Source organism: Drosophila grimshawi, unplaced genomic scaffold (assembly GCF_018153295.1).
Source record: "Drosophila grimshawi isolate 15287-2541.00 unplaced genomic scaffold, ASM1815329v1 contig_848, whole genome shotgun sequence".
NCBI classification, from domain to species: Eukaryota; Metazoa; Arthropoda; class Insecta; order Diptera; family Drosophilidae; genus Drosophila; species Drosophila grimshawi.
Genome location: NW_025063692.1, coordinates 12157428 through 12182679, shown reverse-complemented (window position 1 = coordinate 12182679; position 25252 = coordinate 12157428). Strand labels below are relative to the sequence as shown.

The window sequence follows — 25252 nt, the reverse complement described above, 5'->3', positions numbered from 1 at the left end:
CTCAAATCGGATTAATTTATATGAGTTTCTGTTTATATTATCATAATCAGATAAATTAAAATCCCAATTTTACTCTGGGCTAAAAATCATTTTCATAGCTGGGGAAAGCAAAAGTTGTAAGGCATACTTTTAGGGTAGCAATCACATCTATATCCAAAACAAGTTCCAGACAACTGGAAGCCTTTAAGCATACTCTTAGGATGACAATTGCATTGTCATCATTGTGACAGGAACTCTAACAAATTTTCGATGACGAGCCTAACCAAAGGGTCATCTAGGAACAAACAAAAAATAAAAATAAAAAAAAGCATGGAAAATTTGTGTATGGGTTTTGATGGGCATAAGCAACGTGGGTATATCAAATGGCATTAGTAAGTTTGTCAAGAAACCCACGGATTCTGGTTAACAATTTGTTAAAAAAGGTTGCGTGTGCATAAAGCGTTTAGATCCATGACGAGTACCACAATACAAGCTGACGCAAGCGGCTAAATATTTTCACAGCTTATCAAAGACTTGTTGTGCCATATTTTTTTTTGTCTGTCTGCTTTCGCTTTTTATTACAAATCGTTATTTATATATATATATAGAATATATACTATATGTATAGGGTTAGGTATTAGGTTATAGTTTACGTATAGTTATTACGTACATTAAATATTAGCAACTAAGCATTTAATTGTTAAATAATATTAACAAATATTCAACAAATTAATATATTAATACAAAAAAAAAAATTTATATATATATATATATATATATGCAATTATCTTTTAAAATATGGTATAAAAAAAATATATAAATATAAAATAAACCGCTCGCATTTCATTTGATTTTTTTTTGTGTTTTTTTGTGTTTGTTTTTGTACTGTCAGCAAAGCATATTGCACAAATGATTTTACGGCTACGTTGCAATTGGCGCCCACCAGTCGTCAGTTGCCAAACTTAATGGTCTGCTGCTGGCGACTGCTGCTGCTGTTGTTGTTGCTGCTGCTGCTGTTGTTGTTGCTGCTGCTGTTGTTGTTGTTGAAGCTGGCGCTGCTGCGGTTGCCATTTTTGAGTATGCCGTTTGTTTGAGCGCCGTTTCCACTCCCGCTACCAATGGATGGCATTTTGCGAAGAGTTTCACGGCTGCCAGCACGCTGCTGCTCGCCGTATTCTCCAATTGTAACGGTGCCCAGGCGCAATGTGCGTCGCTGCTGCTGCTGCTGCTGCTGCTGACTGCCATTTGACGCTGCTGCTGCTGCTGCTGCTGCTGCTGTTGCAGCTGCAGATGATGCTGTTGGTGTGGTTGCTGTCATTGGCGCTGTTGCATTGCTGCGCAGCTGAACTGTCGCTGCGGCATCATAGTCCGGCTGGGGCGTGGCTGGCGCACGTAAGCCGCCTCCAATATTGATGCCAGGACTGCGCACAGGCGACAACGCTTGCGTTCGCGGCGACGTCAACGTTGACGTCGTCGTCGTCGTCATCTTGCTCTTTCCATTGCCATTGCCATTGCCATTGGGAATGCTTAGCTTGAGCGGATTGGCAAATTGCGGCGGCTAGAGCGAGATAAAAATAGATGAGCATTTTTGTAAGATAGCTGAGTATTATTATTTAGATAAAAAGAGTGAGCTGCTATCGTGGCGACAATAACTAACAAATTAATTAATAGCTAAAGAAGAGCAGCCGAGAAACTAGTCTCAAAATAATATTTAATAATAATTTATATAAATAGAGTTGCCAGCGTGGCAACTCTATAAACACAAATGAAGTTATTAAACGGTAAATTTCACATGCATGCATTAATTAAACAAATAGTTTTACAATTTCCAGCTGAATGCATTTCCAATGAAATTGCTGCTTCTTTTTTTATTATTTATTTAAAAAAAAAATTGCAAAAAATTGTATAACTGGTTTTGCAGGGCGATTTGTGTGGTTCTTAAGATGAAAGTTTTATTGTTTGCTTTTTCTTTGAGTGTATGCACCACAATTACACTTACCGGTGGCGGTAATTCCAGCGTTCCATTCATATTGTGGCTGCTGTTGTTGTTGTTGTTGCCGTTAAGCAGCGACATGCGATTGCTTCCGTTGCTGTTTTTGTTGCTCATTTTGTTGTTGCTGTTGTTGTTGGTGCTCTTGTTGTTGTTGCTGTTGTTGTTGGTGCTGTTGTTGTTGGTGCTGTTGTTGTTGGTGCTGTTGCGATAGCAGCTATCATCGGGCATTATCGAAGTGCGTTTTAGTGTCTCGCCGCGTTCCTGCACAAACGAAAAGAAAAGAAAAACAATAAAAGCCATAATAAAAATCGAAAACGATTTAACAAATTGCGTTGGCCTTGAAAGACTCGAAAGATTGACTATTGACGATGATGATAATTGATGGATGGATGGATGGATGGATGGATGGATGGATGGATAAATGGATGGACGTTGATGGGAATTGAATGCTGTTGTTAATTGTACCTCATAGGTGGACATGACAACCAATGGGCGACCCATGCTAACGGGACGCATCGTTGGCATATCGCTGGCACGCCCATCGTTGCCGCCGGCAGCGCCACCATTTTTGGCACGTAGCAAACTCATTTCAAACAATTAATAGCTCTCAACTATTAAGAGCAATACGACTTCTAATTGCTGTTAGTTGTTATTGATGTTCTTGCTGCTGCTGTTGTTGATGTTGTTCTTGCTGTTGTTGATGTTGTTCTTGCTGTTGTTGTTGTTTATCACTGTTGTTAGCTGTTGACGCCGCTGAATAACTTGGTCGACTGGACGCCACCGAGCCAGCGAGAGAGCGTTTCAAGCAGCTCCAGAGCTTTGCTGGCAACGGCAACAGCGGCAGCACTGTGTTGTGTTGTGTTGTGTGATAAGATAAGAGCACACCTCATTGAGCAGCACACACATCCACACACACACACACATCCACATACCCATCCACACCCACACACCTGTCTCTATTTGGTTGAGTGTGTGTGTGTGTGTGTGTTGTGAGTCATTTGCTGTGGTGCTGCTGACAACCACTTGTCATTGTTGCAATAAGATAATACTGTGTGCCCAAAATAAAGGGAAAGCCAACTAATTTGTATAAACGTCAAGCTTTCAGCTACGAAAACAATCAACAAATAACCCAGTCAGACAAGGTCACTGGACAAACAATACACTGAGAAAAAGACAACAACAACAACAGACATGTGTATATCATATTTCAAGTCAAAAATTTCGGGCAAAAAATAGAATTTTAAATTGAGTTGAATAAGTCGTAGTTATTATTAGTAAATATTGTGCATTGTGCAACTAGTGCTCAGAAATGGGCATTATTTTTTGCAAATAATCAATATGTATTATGATGATGTTAAGCTAATCTATCTAGTACTTTTCTAAGGTAAATAATATGAGTACGTATACGTAATGCAATACTCTGGCGTTTGCTTGTAAGGCATGTGTTTGCTGAACACACACTTAGATTAGGGTATACATTATTATTTTTCACTGGAAAAGCACTAAAATTGCATTGCATACGCAGTACTGCATGTGACGTACACATTTGTATACCCTGGAAGGGTAGGATAATAATAGGTATATAGGAATATACATATCAAAATTCACATATATTCCAATTAATTAATTATATATTATCTCGTGCTATGGTTGACCTTTATATCTTTTGTATTTCTCACATATTTATTCAATTTGAAGTGCATAATCGATTTAGGTAACCTTAGAGCCAAGCAAGTACAGGGTATCTACTAGCTCAGCGTCATCGACTATAGCACTATTTTTGCTCTGTTGCCAAGTGTAATATAATAGTATATTCCGCTGTACCTGACTTATCAGATAATCCCTTTTTACTTGTATGTTTTACCCTTGTAGAGGGTATTCTAATTGTGGATTATAAAGGAACATTTCTACTTTTCATGAATTCAATTCTGTTCAGCTTTATTTCTAAAAGAAAGTACAAATTATTTATTGTTTTTTCAAAATCGGAGGGAATAGGAAATATGTATTCCATGAGTAAGTTTGAGTCGATCAATTGCAATTTGCAGCTGCCGCAACTGTTCAGTTATTCCTCTTTCCCTCTGTCCCACAGTACTCTTTTCCATCTCTGTCCTACTCATTTGTTGTGCCCTCATTCAAGTGGCTACAACAAATACTTCACGTGGCTAACAATCAACTAACAGCCAACAACAATAATTGGCAACAAGTGCAACTCCGCAGCTCTCTTGACCTTTACAAGTAGCCAGCGCATTTGTTGTTGCTGCAGCTGCTGCTACTTCTGTGTGTGTGTGTGTGTTGCAACAATGCAACAATTGTTCACAAAACAGTGAAAAGAAATAAAAACCAATACGGAAATTCGGAGAGTACAAAATGCTCCATCCAGCTACGATTTGTTATCAATGCGAAAATACAACATTTTGAGACTCTTTTAAAAAACATTGCGAGATCTTTTGGGAATTATATAACATATAATCGAAGAAAATCGAACGTGAATGTATAATGAACTGAAGCTTCTTCTTCTTTTTGTGCAAGCCAAGACAATTTACTTTGTTATTTGTTAATTTTGAATTTATTTGACATATTATTTATTAATTTTTCTGTGTACACTTCAATACTTACTTGATTCAAGTATACATTTCAATATAATTAATAATTTGCTGAGATTAAGAAATATATATATAAAGAATTATAAGCTTGCCACACTTGGCTCAAGAATTGTGCATAACATTGTGACAAAGACTTTGCCACAAATATAGTACAGAATACATAACGCTTTTTGTTTCTCTCTGTGTAGCAATAACAACAATAAATGTGTGTGTGTGTGTGCGTGTGTGAGTTGGGTTTTTGGCTGCTCACCTTGTGCTCGCTCTCATGGAACCCGTTCCTAAACATGCGCTGATGCGCCCGCTTAAATTCATCCATCAGCGCCGTGTGCTGATCGCCAGTTGCAGTTGCACCAACCGCTGCACCACTGTTGCCACCATTTGCTCCTCCACCAACACATCCAGCTCGGCCTGAGCTTGTGGTGCGTTCACGCTTATGCGACACTTGTGCAACGCTGCGGTTGCTGCTGCTGCTGCTGCTGCCGCTGTTGTTATTGTTGTTGCTGTTCTGTTTGTTGTGCGAGCGATCTTCAATTCGCTCATCTCGATCTTTGCCTCGACTCAAGTGGCTGCTGCGTGGTTGCCCCACCTGTTGTTGTGGTTGCTGCTGCTGCTGTTGCTGCTGCTGCTTCTGCAAACAATAATAGAAACAATTAGAAACAATCAGAACACAAAGTGAAAACCAAACGATTCGTTGATTTCTGTCTTATTATTATTTCTAGTACAATAAACAGTCAACTAAAGATTCGTCAGTCAAATATCTACTTTTTAAATAAGCACATAAGTGCTTGAATGAAGTAACAAATACTCTTTAGAAATTAAGTAGTTACTTCAGTAAAAGTAGTTCATAAATTGCATGCTTCAATTCTGTTATAAGTTATATTTCTAGATCATTTCAGGAACTTTTACTTTTACTATCAGTAAAAAGGGAAAGACAATCGAACTTGGCTTATTCCGCAACTGTTTTCAATTGAGAATTTTTCGAGTTTGAATTTTAATCAAGTTGCAAATGATTTGAGCCCGAGGCAAAAAAGAAACGGCTACCTTAGAAAAACCAAAGATTTGTCCGACAAGAAGCTAAATTTTATTTAGAGCGTTACAAGCTTTACGACCAAATTATAGTTTCCTGTGCAAGCGTTTTAAGCGTTATTTACAGGGTATATCAGCTCACCTCTTTGCGTTTCTTGAGCTCCTCGGTTATGGCACTAGAGAGACTGCTGCTGTTGCCGCCTCCGCCTCCGGCACTGCTGCTGCTGGCAGAGTTGGTCATGGCTGCTGGTGGGGGTGGTGCAGGCGCTGTCGCCGAGCAGCTGCGTCGCATTGTGGTGCTGCGGCTGACGGATAGGTGTTGTTCCACGGACTGTTGCTGCTGGTCATTGGCATTGGCTATGTAGGTGTTGTTGATGGAGGTGCCATTCTCTGTCAGCTTAATGATTGTCTTGTTGAGTTGCTTGTGCATTTGCACACCGCCGCCATTGGAGGATTGCTGCTGCTGCTGCTGCTGGGTGGGTTCCTCGCGGACCGCTGTCAGTCGCTTGGATTTGGCGTCCGCCCAGCAGGGACTCTGATCGCCCGTCACCGAGCTGGCGGAGCTGTTGTAGCCGCTGGATTCACCTGGGAACAGATCACAGCCGGCAGCGGTGCGCACCACCATATCCAGCTGGCTGGAGCCCTTCATCACAGCGACTGCCTCGCTGAAGAGCACATCGGAGAAATCGATGCTGTTCACGCTGAGGATTTGATCGCCCGGCCGCAAACCCGCCTCCCGCGCCACACTCCGCTCCTTGGTGAACTGCACAAAGATGCCGGGTTTCCATTCGGGTCCCTTGCAGATGCCAAGACCCAGTTTAGTGCGGGGTGCCACATGCAGCACCACATTTATCTCACGACTGGCCGTTCGACGTTCTCCCGTCCCCATTCCCATTCCCGTCCCCGTGCCCGAACCCGAACCCGTCCCTGTCGTCGTCGTCTTGAATGAACTCTCTGACGGTGTTCCGCTTACGCTGGGCAGCTTTACAACGCTCCAGGAGAGACGCTCATCCGGTTGCCTGGAAGAAAATTCTCAATTAGTTGGCTGAAAGAAGTATTGAAATCAATAGCAATATTGCTCTGCTACTGCTTCGAACTTTAAAAGTTCGATAATTGATGATTGATAATTGCTGATCAACTTCAATGGAAAGGAGAACAGCTGACTACGAATATAAATTTGTAAAATCTGTGTTGATGTGTTACGTACTCCTTGACTGGCAGCATTCCAACGCCGCGCACCTTGAGCGTGACACGATCCTGGCTGGCCACCAGCTGTATGAACTCCTTGTGCACCGCATCCTCCAGTCGATAGCCATTGATGCGCAAGATCTGATCGCCAATCTGTGAAAAGTGAACACCAAATTAAAACGGATGAAAGGGAGTTAAGAGTGCAGAAATTCCATTTAATATTCAAATCATATTCCGAAATATTTTAAGTGTAATAGCTTTGGTTTTAGAAATTCATTTGATGAAAAATTACACAATAAATAATAATAATTTAAAACTCTTCCACAGATAAAATATATTTTAGAAAAAGAAGCTCTGATTTTAGAAATTCACTTGCTTTAATATAATTTTCAAAATGAACTTAAACCCTTTCAATAAATTAAGAAATCTTTTTTTTTTTTATAGCTAAAACTCTCGCTTCAGAAATTCACTTGCTAAAAAAAAGAATAACAAAAAAGCAACACAAAAAAAAAGTGTTGGCGATTTTCTAAGTTTTGAGACCTATAATTTATTTGTGGGTGTTGTCGTCACGTAGACGGCTATGTGGTGCTGTATACGAGATACGTGACATGACTTGACCCACTGTGGCTGTGACCCACTTACGCGCAAGCCCTTCAGCTGCGCCTCGCCCCCATGCTCAACGTGCGAGACAAAGAAACCGATGCCATGCTCCTTGCCACCGCGAACCGCAAATCCAAAGGTGGCACTACGCTCCGGCGGCACCACAAGCAGCCGTCGCTGATGCGGCCGCACCAGTCGCACTACACGCAGACGCGTGCTCGACGGCATCGCACACCACGATGATGCCGCTGTGGTGGTCAGTGTCATCACATCGCTGGAGGCGCTACTCGTTGTCGATCCTTGCATGCTGCTGCTGCTGCAGTCAGTCATCGACGTCGACGTCGACATCATCATCATCATTGCCTCAGACCACAACTGCAAAGAGAAAGGGAGGAGGGTGGAGGGAGGGATCATTAACGTGGAAGTGGAAGTATACATAGAGAATAAATATGAAGACGTGTATTGCGTGCCAACATTGAGAAGTGAAAGAATGTGCTTTGAGCAAACAGCTTCAACAAAAACACACACATCGCACACACAACAAAAAACACAAATGAGAACATCGCCGTCAGCCCGAACCGAATGAGGAATACGCTTTTTTGTTAGGCGTGACTTGGCCATTGAATAGGCATTTGGTTACGCTAGCTGAATGAGTGTGCTTTAGGATGCGGGAAGGACAAGTCATGATAGTGATATTTAAATGTCGTTCTTTAAATGAATCAGCATAATGTACACCTTTAAGTTTACCGCACTCTAGCTTCAAAGTTGTGGCAGATATGTGGTGTTATCGACATTATCTTACAACCCTAACTAAGCTTAAAAATCTTAAATCGAGAACGTGTCTTAAGAAATGAGAATGAAAATGACAGCAACAAAATGACTTGAGTATTCTTCATTTCAAATTATGAATGCGTCTATTGACCACAAGGTATATAAGAATTGTTGATCAAGAAGATAATACATAAGTATTCGATTTCATAACAATATTTGAAGACATTTAAATTATAAGTAATTTAAATTATATAAGTTCCTCAACAAAGTTGAGTTACAAGACCCACTTCTCCACTCATCTCAATCAATGGGAAAGATGCCGTGAAGCAGGTAATTTACCAACTTCCAACTACCACGATACGAATCTAAACAATAATTATATATTATTTAACCAATGGTCTAATACACTGAAATCATATCAATAAGTTAGAGATTAAGTAAGATAGTCGGATTGCCTAAGCCCAAAACTAACGTAACCCAAAGCTATTAATCAATTTGTCATACCAAGCGACTCGTTTAAAGGGTATATTACAAATGGAAGAAACTTGAACTTGCAATTGAGTTTCGAAATTGGGTCGCACGCATCGAATGAGGCGACTCTCAATGCTCAGCGTTTTGGCTGCTTTCACGCACCACACACACAGCCACCAGTAGCAGCACCAGCAGCAGCACCAGCAGCAGCAGAGATAGCAGCAACAGCAGCAGCAACAGTAGCGGCAGCGGCAACAACAACAAGTGTAGCAACAACTTGTTGCTGCGATTGGCATTCGGTGCATAATTTCACTTTTCTTTCACGTAATTCTACGCTTCACTTGCAGCAAGGGGCAATAAAAATAACAGCGACAACAGCAACCGACGGCAAACAACAACAACAATAACAACAACAACAATAACAACCATCGACAAATCGACAGGCAACAAACAAGTTGAAAATTATAGAAATTTATTATTGAAATTATGCACAATTTTAGGTTTTTTTGTTTTGGTTTTCCTTTTGAGATTCCGTTAAAGTTATAATGTTGTTTGTTGTTGTTGTTGTTGCTGCTGTTGTTGACTTACAACGTATTTATTAACTGTTTATGTGGCACTATAAATCATTTATGCTCAAATCTTTCATAACGCCAAAATGGTAGCCCAGGCACAAAAGTTCAAGTCACTTACGACCCCAGCGCAAAAGCAACAACAAAAATATAAACGAGCACAGCAAAACGAAAGACTTAGGCAACAAACTTGGTGTAATAGAAGGGCGTGCGAAACGAGTGGCTCGGTTGGGGACGCAGAGGGGTGGAGGGGGGTAAATAAAAGAAAAGGGGCAGGGACAACACTAAACGATGGTAAATATGTGGCGGCAAATTGTCTTGGATTGTGCATAACATCAGTAATAATTACGGCTGCAAATAAATACAAATACATATAAAAATGTATGCAAAAATGTTGTCGTTCGAATTTCCGCTTTATGTTTGCAGAAAGTGTTTAGGCCGTCTTCTGTGTAATTTGGTATATATGCAAATTCAAATTTCTTCCATGCTTCTCAGCCAACTTTAATAAATGATGTCAAACAATGCAGCAATGGGCGAAGTTATCGATCAAATTGACTACCCTTTATCTGCATTTGGTATGCGAGAACTTATATTCCAAATAAGAAGTTTGTAGAACTTAGAGATCGATTCGACTGTTGATAATGATCAAGAATATATATACTCTAGCTGGCTTCTTTTGGCTGTCATAGACTGTTTGCATAACATTATTATTCACTCCTCAACCATTTTCAATGGGTTTAGCTTACAATAAACACTTAGAAATAATAACTAAGAATAATAGAGTCGAGGGAACCAAGCGGATCTCCAAAGAGGGTTATTATTTGTGACAGAATTCAAAGAACAAATCGTCTTGCAAAATGTGCAATGTCTATATTTATATATAGCTGTCAAATGGAATTTAGATGGACAATAAGACAGATGTGTACTTTATTGTTCTTTCTTCAATTGTCTGATCCACAGCTGATAATTTTGTTTCGGTTTATCTGCACTTCAAGTGAAATTTTCGCAATTGAACTCAATTGTTCGAGTCTTGCGACAATTTGAATTTGACACTAAAATCCAACTAGTAAAGCACATGTCACGCACAACAGCAGAAACAATGAGAACCACTAGTTGAATGCTACGTGATGAACTGGAGATCATTCAAGTGAAGTGAAACACATTCAAGCTGGGGTTGGCTGGGGCACAGTTTTTGCTTTTTTTTTGTTTGTTTTTTTATTATAATTTTCTTGGAGGCTGGACTTTTATAAGAGCTGTAAATGCGAGTGCATAAAAAGAGCAACAACAATAACAACAACAACAACTAAACACACAAAAACATATATTATTTTGATGCCCGCATGTAGAGAAAGTCACGATTAAAAAAAGACCGGCAAAAATAATTACAGCTGCCTTTTTTTTTTGTTGGTCTCAAAAAAGCAAAGGAAAAAAGCGGGAGAAGTAGCAGCAGAGCAGATTAAGAAAACAGAGGAGGAGAAGAAGTAGAGGAAGAACGACAACAACGCAACAAGCTAACGAGAATTACTTGTAATAAAGTTTGGCTATTTTTGCTGTTGCTGTTGTTGTCCAACAAATTTCTTTCAAGCAGATGCCAGATGCAGAAGAGAAAAAAGAGCAGCTTTAACGACTTCTATGGAAATTTCGACTTGAATTTGTACACATAAATTAAAATCATCAGCCATGACAGTCATGCGGTCAAGGCAGCGACAACATCAACAACAACAACAACAACATCTACAACAACAATTGTTTTTTATTTTTTTCAATTGCAAAGCGAAGCGAAACAAATGTCAACAACAATATAAATAAAATGCGCACCGAGTGGCGGCCAGTGGCGAGAGAAATGTAACGAGTGGGCGTGGCCGGAAATGGCGAGTCGTTAGAACTAATTGCACAGTAAGCAAGTTGAAACCCGGCTTAAAGTGCAGGTGAAAGGCCAGTTACAACAACAACAACAACAACAAACTGAAAAATAATCCAAGCATACACAGAGAGTAAAATAACAGCATAATATCTGTTCTTTAATTTAAAGATCAGACTTAAGATCAGTCAAATAATATTTGATTGAAGTTAGCTAAAACTTCAATTTTAATTGCATTTTCTTTGCTATTTTTAGAGCATCTGATTTACCTAGTGATCCAGATCCACTTCCTCCCTTAAGTCAAACGGTATAATTGTTTTCTATTCCCATAAATATCTGAAACTTGTTTCGGAAATTAACTTTTCTCGAACTCAGACAAATTTGCTTGTTGAATACATCCATACAAGAAATACTTAGCACAAATTAGTCTTGAAATTTAGTGGTAAAAGAAACATAATTTATGCAAGCACGTTTTAGTTATTGTTTTTTTTGTTTTTTTTTCTGTGTACAAGACTTTCCACAGATATCTCATTGCTTGTAATTGTAACTGCCAAATAATTTGTGGCAGACTCTGCTCTGCTGATTATCATCGTAATTATGATCAATGCGGTTGCGATTGCGGCTTTTGTGATTAGCTGGACACATGACTCCAACTCCAACTTTGACTCCAACTCTCAACTCTGCATCTATCAAAGAAGCCGCCAACAACAACAACAACAACAGCAACAGCAACAACAACAACGGATGTCAATGACGAACGACGAATGACGGACGTATGTTCGGTTGCTGATAATGATGAAAGGGGACTGTCTCTTGAGAGTCTCTTTCTCTCTCTCTCTTTGTCGATTGGAATGCTCTTTCAAGCTTTCAAGTGGCAATCAAGTGGATGACTATGATATCGGTGGTAGTCTATGATCTATGGAATACACAAAGGTTATCAATCATCATTGATGATGGTGCTCAACTCTGATTGATGTTTATTTCAGCTGCATGTCTTTTTGTTTTCCTGCCCCAACGCCTGCCAGCCAAAATATCTAAACACATTTTTAGAATAGTTGTTGAAAATTAAAAAAAAAGTAAGTAAATTAAATTAAATTAATTTAAGAACTTACAGAATTGGTTAACATCTTTTCATTGGCCTAAGCAATATTTATAATTATATCAAATATAAATAATAGCAAGACCCAGTTGCAAGCAAAACAAAAAATAAATAAAAATCACTTTGCTTAAAGTGTGTTGTGGCAAGTCAATGAAAGCAATGAAAAAGCCAGCCACACAAGTGACGACTTTGCCATTGACAGCTCATTAAACTAGCTGACTACACCTGACACCGCTCCCCACCACACACACACACACACACAGACACACACAGACACACACACACACATACACACAGACACACTTTGCCATCTTCGCCAGCGCAAGTTATGCGCTGCCTAATGAGGCAAGTGTTCTGCTTTGCAGCATCGCTTCGCCAGCAAGTTTATTGCCCAAGTCATTTGATTTGGCATGCAATGCAAAACGATAGTAAAAAACAACACAAATAGAAAGAAAAACCACAGTGGCAAAAATAAAGTGCTGACAAAGGCAGCGCTTGCTTTAATTATGTGCAAAATTTAACAAAGCAGCGGACATACATATACATATATATATATATACATATATATTTTAATTAACACAAAAGAAGAAAAAAAAAGAAGATATATATATGAAATCAAATACTAAAATATTTACACGTCATATTTGTTTAGCTGTTTTTTAGTTGTGGTTGTCGTTGTCGTTGTTGCCGTTGATGATGCTGTTGCTGCTGTTGTTTTTGTGTGTTGTTATTCAATGTGCATTATTTTAATATTTGATTTTGTGTCGTGAGATTTAGACAAAAGAAATTTGCCATAAATAAAAGAGAAATTTGTGCGCGATGTGAGCAATTGTCGAATTAAACACAGACAGACAGACAGACACACACACACACACACACACACACACACACACACACACACACACACAACACGTGACTGAGTGTGTGGTTGTGTGTTTAACTGTGGATGCGCACCTGCAGGCTTTAGCGGCTTTTACTTCCGCTGCTGCGGCGGCCCAATCAGCCAAGCAAATAAATAAACGCACGACTAACCAACAAAAACAGCAACCACAGCAACAACGTGACAAATTGTCGAATTTAACCCCCCTGCTCCCCCCTACCCACCCCACACCTCGCCTCTCCTACCACAGCCTGCACTCAGCATGTAGCATTTTTCTGGTGAAATTGGCAAAACTTATCACCAGATTTATATATATATATATATATATATATATGTATGTATGTGTATGTGTGTGTGCAATGTCAACGTGGGTTATGCCACAACAAAAAAAGAAGAGAGAGAGATACAGAAAGACAGCCAGACAGACAGCGACGAGGAGGATGCTGCACATGGTATATATAATCGTGATGCTGCATTTGGGCAAGGAAGCAGAAGCAGCTGCATGCAACAACCACAACTACAGCAACAAAAACAGCAGCAGCTACAGCAAAAGCTTGTGGCAGTTGACAGGCAGGCGGCAGGCTGCTCCTTGGAGAAAGCTGTCTGCGACTTTTACTTGATATCGCAACGTCTGGCGTTGCCGTTGCCGTTGCCGTCGTCTGGTATCGTTGTCGTTGTCGTTGTCGTCTCGCGTCATGTTGCATGTGCCTCATTTTAATTGCAGAACATTGGCAGGCCAAGCGCGCTGAAGCGACAGCGGGGGTGGCGACACACAGACAGGCGGCAGCAGCTGGGTGCGTCCAACCAAAAAGGATGCTGGCTTGGCTACCTGACTGACTGACTCTTTGACTGACTGACTGACTGGCTGGCTGGCTGGCTGGCTGTCTTTCTGGCGCGCTTTCACCCACCAGCCGCAGCAGCAGCAGCAGCAGCAACAATTAGTCGGAACCGTCAGAGCTTATGCAACGCTCATGTTGCCCAAATGGACAACAATACTTAAGCCCCAAAACAGATAAGCAGATACTATAGCCGACTAGCACATACTCTGTCCTCTTTGAGATCATAATGAAATACTCGTCTGAAAATAAGTGAAAATTCTTTGCCAGCAATTCAAGTTTCAGAAATTGTCTTTTTTTTATAAAATAAAACTATGATTCTAATTAGTAGTATTATTATGTATATAATTATTATTATATAAATGTATAGACAATTATCGTTATCTTTTAAAATGAATCTTAATGATTTATATAACATTTTTGTAAAAATGTCTCAATTTCTAAATACAACAAATAATTGAAAATAAAAGAAAGGATTTTAAATTTTACAATTTGTGGACAATTCGATACTAAACGATTGTCGGGGAATGTGGGTATTCTGATCTAAATCAATTATATATTCTATATTTTGAACTAAACTCCTTAACTTTGGTTGACTCCATCAATAGGAGTTTCTTTCCGAAACAAAGGAAAATATGCTTAGTTTACCTATTGGAATCAAGAATACAATTTTGATATGTGTTGCTCTTCTAGTTATTAGTTAGGCAGAGCACTGTGAAGGGAGAAAAGAGATCGGAGATCGGAGATGCCTCTATCAAAGCGTATTACATACACCCATTTTACACAACATCCCATATTATTTAATGGATAATGGGGGTGATTGGGTGGTGGGGACATACACATTAAAATCGCGAGCAAATTGGGCGCTTGCGCCAGGCGTGCGATTAAAAGCGACTCATATATGGCAATGGGACAATAGCAATAGCAATAGCAACAGCAACAGCAACAATCACAGCAGCAATAACAACAATAACAGCAGCAGCAGTAACAAACACAGCAGCAACACTCCAGCAGCAGCAATAATTGCAATAATAATAGGAATAGTGGCGAAGGGGGAGTAGAGGGAGGTGGTTGGGCTGGTGGTTGGTATCTGCTATTTGTTGGAAATGGATTTGCGTGCAATGCGGAGCGATGGGAGAGAAACAAGCCAAGAAATAAACGTCTTCATCGCTCTGTGCGAAGATTGCTGTGCTTGTCTGATTAATGCCACATTGAAGTCGCTTGCATCAGTCAATGGCCACACTCGGGTGACGGGTCAAAGGGGTCGGGGAGGCGGAGGCGGAGGGGGGGGGGGGGTAAAAATTGTTTATGCCATAGTAAAAGTGCGCTTAAATCAATTAATCAAAATAATTGTGCACCTTTGGCACGAAATGTTTGATTCTTTTCTCGCTGTGCACAAATTGCCAAGCTGAAAACTTTTTGCGAGTGTATCTTGCAGCAAAAGTTGCTTGCAGCTGCTGTTGTTGTTAATGATGCTGGCTGCTGTGATGCGATGCTATTGAACTTTTGCTATTTGCCAAGATTCCCACACACCTGCAGCAGCAGCAGCAGCAGCTGCCTCCCACTTGCAGTATGCAGCATCCAGCATGCAGCATGCAGCATGCCGCACAAGCAGCGTGTGAAACGATCGACGCGTCGATGCTTTTATTTATTTATTTTTGAGGCGTGACACGAAACTTTTGTTTCAAGTACGTTTGTTGTAGTTGCTGTTGTTGTTGTTGCTGCTGCTGTTGTTGTTGCTGCTGCTGTTGTTGCGCCCTAATGCGATTGTGCGGGTAAATGACCGACGAGTGGTGGCAAAAATTGAATTGAATTGTTTTGCATAAATTGGTGGTTCGCAGCTGCTGCTGCCACTGCTCTTGCTGCTGCTGTTGTTGTTGTTGTTGTTATTATTATTATTATTTTAATTGAAGTGCGGCAAGTTTGCTGCCTGAGTCTTTCGTTTGCCCACGCGTTTTTATTTTCTGTGGGCAACACACACACACAGCAGTCGCAGGATTGACGGCGTATTGCGTTGCAAACAGCTGGCGGCGTGCAGCTGCCAGGCAATGTAATACAAAATCTCGATGTCTGCCCCACAAAACTGGATTGGGGATTGGGGCGTGGCATTTCTTACGCCTCTGGTAACTCAGCTGCACAGTGAAGACAAAAAATAATACAAAAGAAGGCGAAGGCAAATATTCTCTAGCGAAAGTTGCCAGCAATCTCAGACAACCCCACTCCAACTCCTCCCTTTCTCCCCCACCTCTATCTTTCTCTCTCCCTCTCTCTCTCTCTTTGGGCCTGTTCCTCCGCTGCTGCAATTGTCAAATTGCAGTGGCAAAAATGCCCGCATTTAATATGAAAAGTCGAAACTGGTTAGAACAAGATACGCTGCTACATTTGTGTACAGCTGAGACTAAGTGGAGCCTGTACACTGGACGAAATAGTTGTTTAATTAGACCCAGAAGGAGAGAGAGACTTTTAAACTGTATATGTATATTCTTGATCAGCATCATCCCAGCCCAGTCGATATAGACATGTTCGTCGGTTTGCGAATTGGCATGGATTCGTCTTGTTGCTGTTGGCATATAGTTGTCATAGAATCCAATAGAGACCAAGATACGAAGGTATCCCGTCTAAACTCATTTCTTACAAGTTCATAAGATGTAGGCCTAAAAGCAACATCAAAGTCGGACTACTACAACATATAACTTTAATATTGACGTTCTACAAGAGTATGCAATATTCGTTGTGGCTCAGATAACTGTTGCTGGTAGTTTTCTTTATTTTTTGATGGTGCTTGGTATTAGATAACTTTAACTACATTTCCCGCAGATCTTCTTTTTATGCAGTGGCATGACACTTCATTATGAGTTATGTATGTGTGTGTGTGTGAATGTATGCGCATGTGTATGTGTATGTGTATATGTATATATGTGTGTGTGTGGCTTCATTTCGCGTGTTTTTATACCTTCCCTTTGCTTTTTGTTGCATGCATTATAATATTTACATGCACTTTGCGCATATCTTACGAACACCCTTGCTCCAAGGCATTAACAACAAAAACAACAACAAAAACAGCAACAACAACAACAGCAAAAACAATTGAAATTGTTTAGTTAGTCGGCTGCTTTTGTTGTAGTGTTTGTTGTAAAACTGGCTCGCTTTGCATTGCTTTGGTTTGCTTTGGTCGGCTGCTTATCCTACAAATGCCAATTCGCCAGTCCGCCAACCAACTAACCAACCAGTCCGCAACTTAATCTGTCCGTCTGTCGGACTGTTAACAAAAATGCCGTCTAAAGCGGCCAACTGGCTGGGCAATTGGCACAGAGAGAGAAAAGTTCAAGTCAAATTCCCCACAATTCCCATTTGTAAAGTTTGGCAAGATTAAAATATCTAAAGACAAAAACTATTATTTTATGTACGATTTGATTAGTCTGAAATTTGAATTAGTTTTACTAATTTAGTATTGCCAAGCAATCAAAAACGCACTTTAAATATGATATTTCAGCTTGCTTAATGTATTCTTTCAACTTGAATTAAGATCATTTGAAAAACAAAAAGTTTCGAATTTTCCCAAATTGATTTTTTAGACTTGTGACTTTGACTTGTATTGTGGATTTTTAATGTTTAATCTTGGTTAGGCTTATGTTGAGTAAATCGTTCTTGATTTAAATATCACAATTGTTCTCTGTGTAAAGCAACCAGGATTGGGGGACTGGGCGACTGGGCCGCTGGGCGTTCAACTGGTTGCAGTTTTGTTGCTGCTTGTTTTTGTCAGTTTGCCGGCAGTTTTGAATTACAAAAGGAGCCTTTTGTGGGGCCGCCTGCAACAACAGCAAATAACAACAACAAAAACAGCAGCATTTTTATAATTTCAATTTTGTGTATCTGCGAGATACGCTTGCAAACACGAATTGGCATTTCGTATTATGCATTCTGATGTTATATTTATAATGCTTGAGACTTGCAGTATTTTTTTGTGAAAATAGTCAACGCATAATCACGAATAAAAGTTAATGAAGATATAATATAAGCTTAATTTCTTAACTTTTGTTTCTTTTTTTTTTTTTTTTTGATAAGCATTTCGAACTGAAATTTGCTGGTGTTATTGCAAAATGTATCTGCAGGCTATGGAAGATAAATACGCGATGGGTAATCAATCAATAATGCGGACAGCACACAAGGTATCCGCTAGTCGGTTAGTTGGCTACTTGGCGTATTTTGCATTTGTTGCATTTTGCAATACGGTTTTGCCACAATTTGCAAGTATGCAGTGTGACCAGCTTGAATAACGCCTGATAATTAAAACACAATTAACGTCAGCGTAATGATGATGATAACAAACTGATGAGATGATGATGATGACGATGACGACTGGCCAGGAAATGCAATTATTCGATTGGCCCACAACAGCCACAACAATATCAACAACAACAACAACAACAACAACAACAACAGGTGGCCAAAACGACGCCATTCGAAAGTCTTTTGCTGTTGCACAAATTTCGTATTTTGGCTAACATTGATTGAAAAAATGGCCAAAATTGCATAAGCGAAAAGCGGCCGCAAGGCACCAATCGGTCAATACAGCAATACATCAATCGGGGCAAAGGCAATCATAATCATAATCAATTTTGTGTGGCTGAATAGAACTTTCTAGTTGCATTGAGCGCTACAGAAAACGTAGTTAGTAAATCTGGAGCAAATAAATAAATTATTTATGATGACGGCTACAACATTTTTGTGTTAAGCCACATATAATTGAAGGCCGCACGCAATTAACGCACTTTTGTGTGTGTTGCCTAAAAGTACAAAATCAAAATAACATAAGACGACAACAGAAGCATAGAAAAATACAATACAGAAAATGACACAAAAAAAAAAACGATGTCATTCCGTTAGGCGGCTTAACAATCTGGCAACTTCAGACTTAAGCAGAAATAAACAAGCAACAACAACAAAAAGAAAATGGGCTTCAAATTACAAGTGTTGTAAAATTGCGATGGGCGTTGGAGTTGAGTATTTAATGCAGGCTGTGAAGTGTGTGTGTGTGTGGTTGTTAGTGTGTCTGTTTACTTACCTCATTTGTGTTGGTTGCTTAGCAGAAGAAGACAAACACACCCAACAACAACAATAACAACAACAATAGCTCTTCTGCAATTGGAGCGCAAAAATTCTCGAGTTGCAAATTTCTTGTTGTCGTTGTTGTTTTTGTTGCTTTCCGCCTCTTTGTTTTGTTTTCGTTTTTGTATTGGTTGTTTTTCAAAAGCTTTGCTGGCGAGTGCACTTTACACTTTTGTGGCTTGGCTCTTCAGGCTTCACTGACTACTGGGAGACAGGTGCATATTTTATATTATTATTACTCCGTATGCGGCATGGCAACAATATTCACAATTCATAAATATTTTATATTTTTCACACATACACAAAAATACAGACAGCAGAATAAGCAAAAAAAAATTGAACAAAAAGTGCGCTTGAATTTTGCAAAATAAAAGTCTTGTTTTTTGGCGATCGTTTGATATTTAAACAGCCGGCGCGCATAACAAACAAAAAAAAACAGAAAACAACTGAGGCAATGAGCGACGGTAAAGGACGATGCACAACTTTATCGCTTGAATGTCAGCAACAAATTGAACGGCTGACTAACCGGTGTGACCGTAGTTGGCCAGTTGCAGAATACCAGCTTTACTGCTTCGCATATAATATCGAATACGATGTTATCGAACTATCATATTCGTTTTTGTTTATGAGCAAACTGATGTACTTTTGAATTCATCAGAATTGTAACTGTCGTTGGTCGCCTTCCTCATTTGGTGCCTAATTAATGTCAAACATGTAATATGTCTTATCTTTTATGGGCCTTGTGGCGAATTACCTATTATTACATGTACTTTGTCACTTAACATCTAAAAAATTGAAGGCATATTTCAAAATAACGGTAAGCTTTTGTCTATTTTGATGTAAATGGGCAACAGAGAGTTGCTATGTTAACGCGATCTGCTCAATCTGGTGCACTTAGCGATATATATCGATAAATTGTGTGAAATAACAGCGACTTGTATTGCATTGAGACAACAGCTGTTCGCTGCTGTTACCGCCGTTGACTGCGACCGATTTATTATTATTTCATAATAATTTCTGTAGTACATTTGTGATTTGGTAAATTACATTGTAAGCTGAATTAAATAACAATGCAAAGTACACGTAAATTATTGAATCTGGCCCGGATTACGCTTAGCCGCACGGCGGCAACTGCATCAGAACAGACTACACATTTCGGCTACCAAACGGTAAAGGAATCCGAAAAGGAGCAAAAAGGTGAGCGATATAAACAAAATAATAATGATTAAAACCGAAACTGAAACCATCATATTTGCTGGCAATCCAGTGCATCAGGTGTTTGAGCAGGTGGCCCAGTCCTACGATACAATGAACGATGCAATGTCGCTGGGCATCCATCGTGTGTGGAAGGACATCTTCATTGAGCGACTTGGTCCGACGCATGGCATGCGTCTCTTAGACATGGCTGGCGGCACGGGTGATATTAGTTTTCGATATCTGAAGTACCTCGAGAAACAGCCCAATCACCAGGGGCGGAAAAGTCACGTCACCATCTCCGACATCAATCAGCATATGCTGAACGTGGGCGAGGAGCGAGCACGCCAGCAAGGATTGACTGCTGAGCGGTTGTCCAATTCCAGCATCGATTGGCAGTGTGCCGATGCCGAGAAGCTGCCCTTCCAAAGCGATAGCTTCACAGCCTACACAATTGCCTTTGGCATACGCAATTGCACCCACGTAGATAAGGTAGGTTAATAGAGATAAAGCCAAAGATTAAAAACGTTAAGTAAAAGCTTGTATCTATATACTAATAAATAAATTTGTAGGTGCTTAGCGAGGCATATCGGGTGCTGCAGCCAGGTGGTCGCTTCATGTGCTTGGAGTTCAGTCATCTGACAAATGAGACGATGCAGTGGCTGTACGATCAGTACTCATTTCAGGTGATACCACCGATGGGTCAACTGCTGGCTGGACAATGGCAGGCATATCAGTACCTTGTGGAGAGCATACGACGATTTCCGCGCCAGGATCAGTTCAAGAGCATGATCGAGAACGCGGGCTTTGTTCATGCGACCTATGAGAATCTAACGTTTGGCGTAGTCAGCATACACTCTGGCTTTAAGCTGTAGTTGTACTGAACCACACTGAATTCCTATTAGAGTTTAATATTATTATTATTATTATTATTTACTACGCTGCGAGTCCAGCTGTCATCTTGTTAAACATGCTAAACACGTTTTGTAACTGGTTTTTTTGTTCACCCTTTTTTTTTATTGTTTCCTTGCTTGTTAAAATTAAAGTTTTTTGGATAAACATGGTCAACATATTACATGTGCCAAGCAATTTATGGGTTTATAAGTTTTTGGCAAGCTTGGGAAAGACCTTGACGGAACGTATTTATATATATATGTGTATTTATTTTTGGGGGCTTACATTTTAAGAAATTATATTTACAGATTTCCAAAAGTTCCCAAAGTGAAAATGTGGGCTAATTGAAAATTCATTTGTGATATAATGCGAATTACTCATTCCCCTTGAACCACACCCTCGCAAGAGTTTGTTCGCCCTCCTCTCCTCTCCCCTTCCCTTCCCTTCCTTCCTCACCGCTGTAAATCATCAAATTTAGTGCAAGTGAAATTTATGCGTGTGAATGTTGAATTTTAATCTAAGGCAAACGAAACGAAATAAAATCAAAATCAAATCGCTTGAAAAAATGCCATAAAAATCAATTGGAGTTCCATACACATAATCACACACACACAAACACATACACACTAAACCTAATTGCTAGTTTATCGAAGTATTTTAAGTAATTTGTTTTTTTGTCCCCCCTGCTGCACTTTGTTAGTTTTAATTGTTGGCCCAGTTTTTGGTGGCCAACAATTTTGATGGGTATGCATTTTGGTGATGTAACCGAGTCATAAAAGGCTATACATGAACATAAACTATCAAGAGTTACCTTTTTGGGCACCACTACCCCGCACCCCGCTCACCAATCACCACTCCTCACCCCCTCTTTTATTTATTGTCTAGCGCCTAAAAGTGAAATGTGCCATTACAAGAATAACAACACCAACAAATGCGGAACATGCAAAATGAAAACAAAAGTTTTTTTCTTTCAATTTTTGTTCGCAGTACGTGAAGAAACGTGCGATGCATGCATACCTGTACAGGTAGACACACAGACCGACAGACAGACAGGCAAGCAACAGTGGGATACAACCACAGTCAGATAGCCCATCTTTCCTGTACTCCACTGTCAGGTGCACAATGCTTATGATTTGTCCAATATTCCTAAAGGTGATATCAAAAGATACCGGAGAGGGAAAGAGTTACAGAGAGAGAGAGAGAGAGAGAGAGAGAAAATATATAAATCAATTGAAACGGAAATAGAATTTAAAGCTGTGTTGCTTTAGTTAAATAACACGATTCTCGCATATATATATTTTACTTGTAAGCAGAATAATTATAAACATTTTTCTAATTTTTCAATAATAATGATAAAATAACAAGATTAAACAAATGTTCTTTAGCTGATTTCTTTAATTAGATTGTTCTCTAATATGTCCTCTTCAAATGCTGGCTGATGCATTTCGACCCACTGTGCATTAGATAGGGTGGGGGCAGGTATGGTGGCACGGGGCGGGGAGAGGGGAGGGGTTGATAATGCTGCTTGACGTTAGCATAATCCATCGTTGGGTCAGGTGAAATGGCCGCGTAAAAGTCATAAACTGCCCAATTGCCGCTGGTCATGTCGATGAGAGTGGTGTGTGTGTGTGTGTATGCGTAAGAGTGTGGTGCGTGCTGTATAGTGCACCAATTGGTATGCAGTGGCAGTCATCGGCAGCGGAGCACCGTTGATATCCGCTTTATAAATACAAGAAACACCAAGGAAGTTCATTTCATTTTCTTGGCAACAATCGCCGCGTTGACATAATCCACCAACAGCTACAACGAAATCGAAAGTAAATCGAAGCTAAAAAGCAGAAGAAACTAATACGGATTACTAAATAGAAGCACTACCAATCATGATGGGTTGCAGTTATGGTATTATGGCCAGGATGCTGCTGCTGTTCGCATTATTGGGTTGCCACGGCAACTATGCTCAGGCCGCTCTCCGTTTGCGTCATTCGAGTCGTCTGCTGAGCACTACGCCCAGCACAGTGGCCACAACCAGCAGCGGCAGCAGTGAAACCACTATCATCACGGAGCAGCAGCAGCAACCGCTGCCAGAAACGGAGACATCTGCTGTCGATCAGATTGGCATCAAGGAGAAGGAGCAGACGGGCAAGCACAAGCGTGGAATACTTCATGGTGGCGGTGCACTTGGACCGCATTGGCCCGCCCGCACCTATGCCGCCCAGTATGGCTATAGTTTGCAGCTACCCGCTGGTGCGAGCTTCTTTGCAGCTGCCCCACCTCACGCTCATCATCGTCATCACGGTTTTGTCAAGTATCCGGCCGGGTTGGCGGGCTATCACATCAAACCGTATGCACCTGCTGCAGCAGCGGGCTTTTTGCCCACAGCTACTGCACTGTCACCAGCAGTGTCTGGTGTGCTACCAGGTGTAACTGGTGCACTACCAGCTGTGACTGGTGCACTACCAGCACTACCGGCTCTGCAGGGTCTGCCTGCGGTGGGCGGCATTGCAGCGGCAGTCACTGGAACACCTTCGTATGTGCTGCGTCCCGGCAATGCTCTCGTCTCCACCTACAGTGTCAACTATCCGCATCAGCATCTGCATCGACCTGTGAGGCCCCTACACTTCCATCAAGCGGTTCAGGTAAATTACCAATAATTTTATTAGCTGCTGCTGCTTTTTCTAATCCCCAAAATGTATCGCTTGCAGCCCACTTATGTCCAGGCCATCGCACCTGGTCCACCAGCGGTACCCGTCCAGCCAGTGCATCCCGTACAACCGGTACAGCCTTTGCCTGCTTTGCAGCCGAGTATTAGTTTTGCCGCTGCCAGTCCGCCGGTCGCCGAGTTTCCCGTTTTCCAGCCATTTCCGACACCTCCATTTGCTGGGCAGCCCACGCCAGATGTGCCTGTAATACCACAAGTGCCACAGGTGCCACAAGTGCCGCAAGTGCCACAGATACCAGATATTCAGCAGATTCCTCAGATTCCACAGATTCCGCAGATACCGCAAATTCCACAGTTTCCGCAGTTTAGTATTCCACAGTTCCCGTTTATACAGGTGTCACAGTTTCCACAGTTGCCACAGGTGCCCAGCATTCCTAGCACTCCCGCCGTTCCAGTTCTCCCCGCCGTTCCACCTGTGCCCACTATTCCCGCTGTACCCGCTGTTCCAGTTGTGCCCGCTACTCCTGCTGTTCCAGTTATTCCTACGGTTCCTGCTGTGGCGGCTAGTCCCGCTTTTCCCGATATTCCCGCTTTTCCCGCTAGTCCCGCTTTTCCAGCAAATCCTGCTTTCCCCGCACGTCCCACTTTCCCCGCCCGTCCCGCCTTCCCAATCAATCCCGCTTTTCCCGCTGCACCGCCCAACACTCAATTCTTCCCGGCCGCCGTCCAGCCACCGCTGCCCCAGCAGCCGCCCACTTTTGTGCAGCCTGAAGCGCAATTTCCGGGCGGCATTGTGCCACTACCCGGATCGCAACCCGTCCGGCCAGAGACGGGCACAGCGATCGCCTCACCACAGATACCCAACACGCCACGGCCGGAATCGGAGCAGCCCGAGCAGCCCGCTCTCCCCGCACCGCAACCCGCACAACCCGGACAATCGCAACAGCCCTGGAAGCCGATCTTCTATCAGCCACCAGCAACACACAGTCGCCCATCCGTAACCCTTTTGCCACCCTACGGAAGTGCACCAGCTGAGGGTAAATGCTAAATTTAGCTGTACCATCTTGACTTTATTCTATGACCATCTTTCTTTCTCTGCTCTCCTTAGGCTATCTACCACCAGCTGGTACCCAAGTGGCACAGCTGACTGCCGCCGGAAACAGTTTTCAGGGCATCTTCGATCAGCTGAGCGATGCCGAAATCGAGCACATTTTCGCCCAAGCCAATCTCGCACAAAAGCAACAACAACAGCAGCAACAGCAACAACAACAGCAGCAACAACAACAACAACAACAGCAACAACAACAGCATCATGGCTATCAGCTCTACTGATTCTAAAGTGATCCACGGTCTCCATCTTGTCCATATTATCAACATTCCTTTTTTTTGTTTTTTTTTTTACTGTATCGCATTCATCTAATTTTATGATATTCTTTCCATGTATAATAAATGATTATTTTTTAAGTTATTTATCAAACAATATAACAGAGTTTTTCTTAATCAGATTGAACTTAGAAGTT

The 25252-nt window shown here is 41.2% G+C and overlaps 3 protein-coding genes across 3 annotated transcripts; 2 read left to right on the top strand and 1 right to left on the bottom strand.

Moving 5' to 3' along the window:
• Window positions 1-814: 814 nt before the first annotated feature.
• On the bottom strand, window positions 815-19496 carry LOC6566043 (homeobox protein 5). Its single transcript, XM_032739074.2, has 7 exons — window positions 18942-19496; window positions 7432-7764; window positions 6809-6942; window positions 5744-6620; window positions 4826-5203; window positions 1979-2233; window positions 815-1537 (listed from the first exon to the last, which is right to left on the bottom strand). The coding sequence occupies exons 2-7, from the start codon at window positions 7747-7749 to the stop codon at window positions 929-931; spliced, it is 2571 nt and encodes an 856-aa protein (XP_032594965.2). The 5' UTR covers window positions 7750-7764; window positions 18942-19496; the 3' UTR covers window positions 815-928.
• A 433-nt stretch (window positions 19497-19929) lies between these two features.
• LOC6566042 (2-methoxy-6-polyprenyl-1,4-benzoquinol methylase, mitochondrial) lies at window positions 19930-21325 on the top strand. The gene is made up of 3 exons (XM_001992574.3): window positions 19930-20182; window positions 20253-20671; window positions 20752-21325. Exons 1-3 carry the CDS (start codon window positions 20056-20058, stop codon window positions 21052-21054), a joined length of 849 nt encoding a protein of 282 aa, XP_001992610.1. The 5' UTR covers window positions 19930-20055; the 3' UTR covers window positions 21055-21325.
• A 1652-nt stretch (window positions 21326-22977) lies between these two features.
• LOC6566041 (extensin) lies at window positions 22978-25064 on the top strand. Its single transcript, XM_043216053.1, has 3 exons — window positions 22978-23709; window positions 23776-24769; window positions 24841-25064. The coding sequence occupies exons 1-3, from the start codon at window positions 22978-22980 to the stop codon at window positions 25062-25064; spliced, it is 1950 nt and encodes a 649-aa protein (XP_043071988.1).
• Window positions 25065-25252: the final 188 nt, after the last annotated feature.

Bases quoted from the DNA above. Each gene is read 5' to 3' on its own strand.
- LOC6566042 (XM_001992574.3), top strand. From the start codon at position 20,056: ATGCAAAGTACACGTAAATTATTGAATCTGGCCCGGATTACGCTTAGC. The intron at 20,183-20,252 runs GTGAGCGATATA...CTGGCAATCCAG, and splicing joins ATCCGAAAAGGAGCAAAAAG to TGCATCAGGTGTTTGAGCAG. The intron at 20,672-20,751 runs GTAGGTTAATAG...ATAAATTTGTAG, and splicing joins ATTGCACCCACGTAGATAAG to GTGCTTAGCGAGGCATATCG.
- LOC6566043 (XM_032739074.2), bottom strand. From the start codon at position 7,749: ATGATGATGATGATGTCGACGTCGACGTCGATGACTGACTGCAGCAGC. The intron at 5,204-5,743 runs GTGAGCTGATAT...TATTGTTTGCAG, and splicing joins AGCTCAAGAAACGCAAAGAG to AAGCAGCAGCAGCAACAGCA. The intron at 2,234-4,825 runs GTGAGCAGCCAA...TCGTTTGTGCAG, and splicing joins TCCATGAGAGCGAGCACAAG to GAACGCGGCGAGACACTAAA.
- LOC6566041 (XM_043216053.1), top strand. From the start codon at position 22,978: ATGGCCAGGATGCTGCTGCTGTTCGCATTATTGGGTTGCCACGGCAAC. The intron at 23,710-23,775 runs GTAAATTACCAA...TATCGCTTGCAG, and splicing joins ACTTCCATCAAGCGGTTCAG to CCCACTTATGTCCAGGCCAT. The intron at 24,770-24,840 runs GTAAATGCTAAA...TGCTCTCCTTAG, and splicing joins CGGAAGTGCACCAGCTGAGG to GCTATCTACCACCAGCTGGT.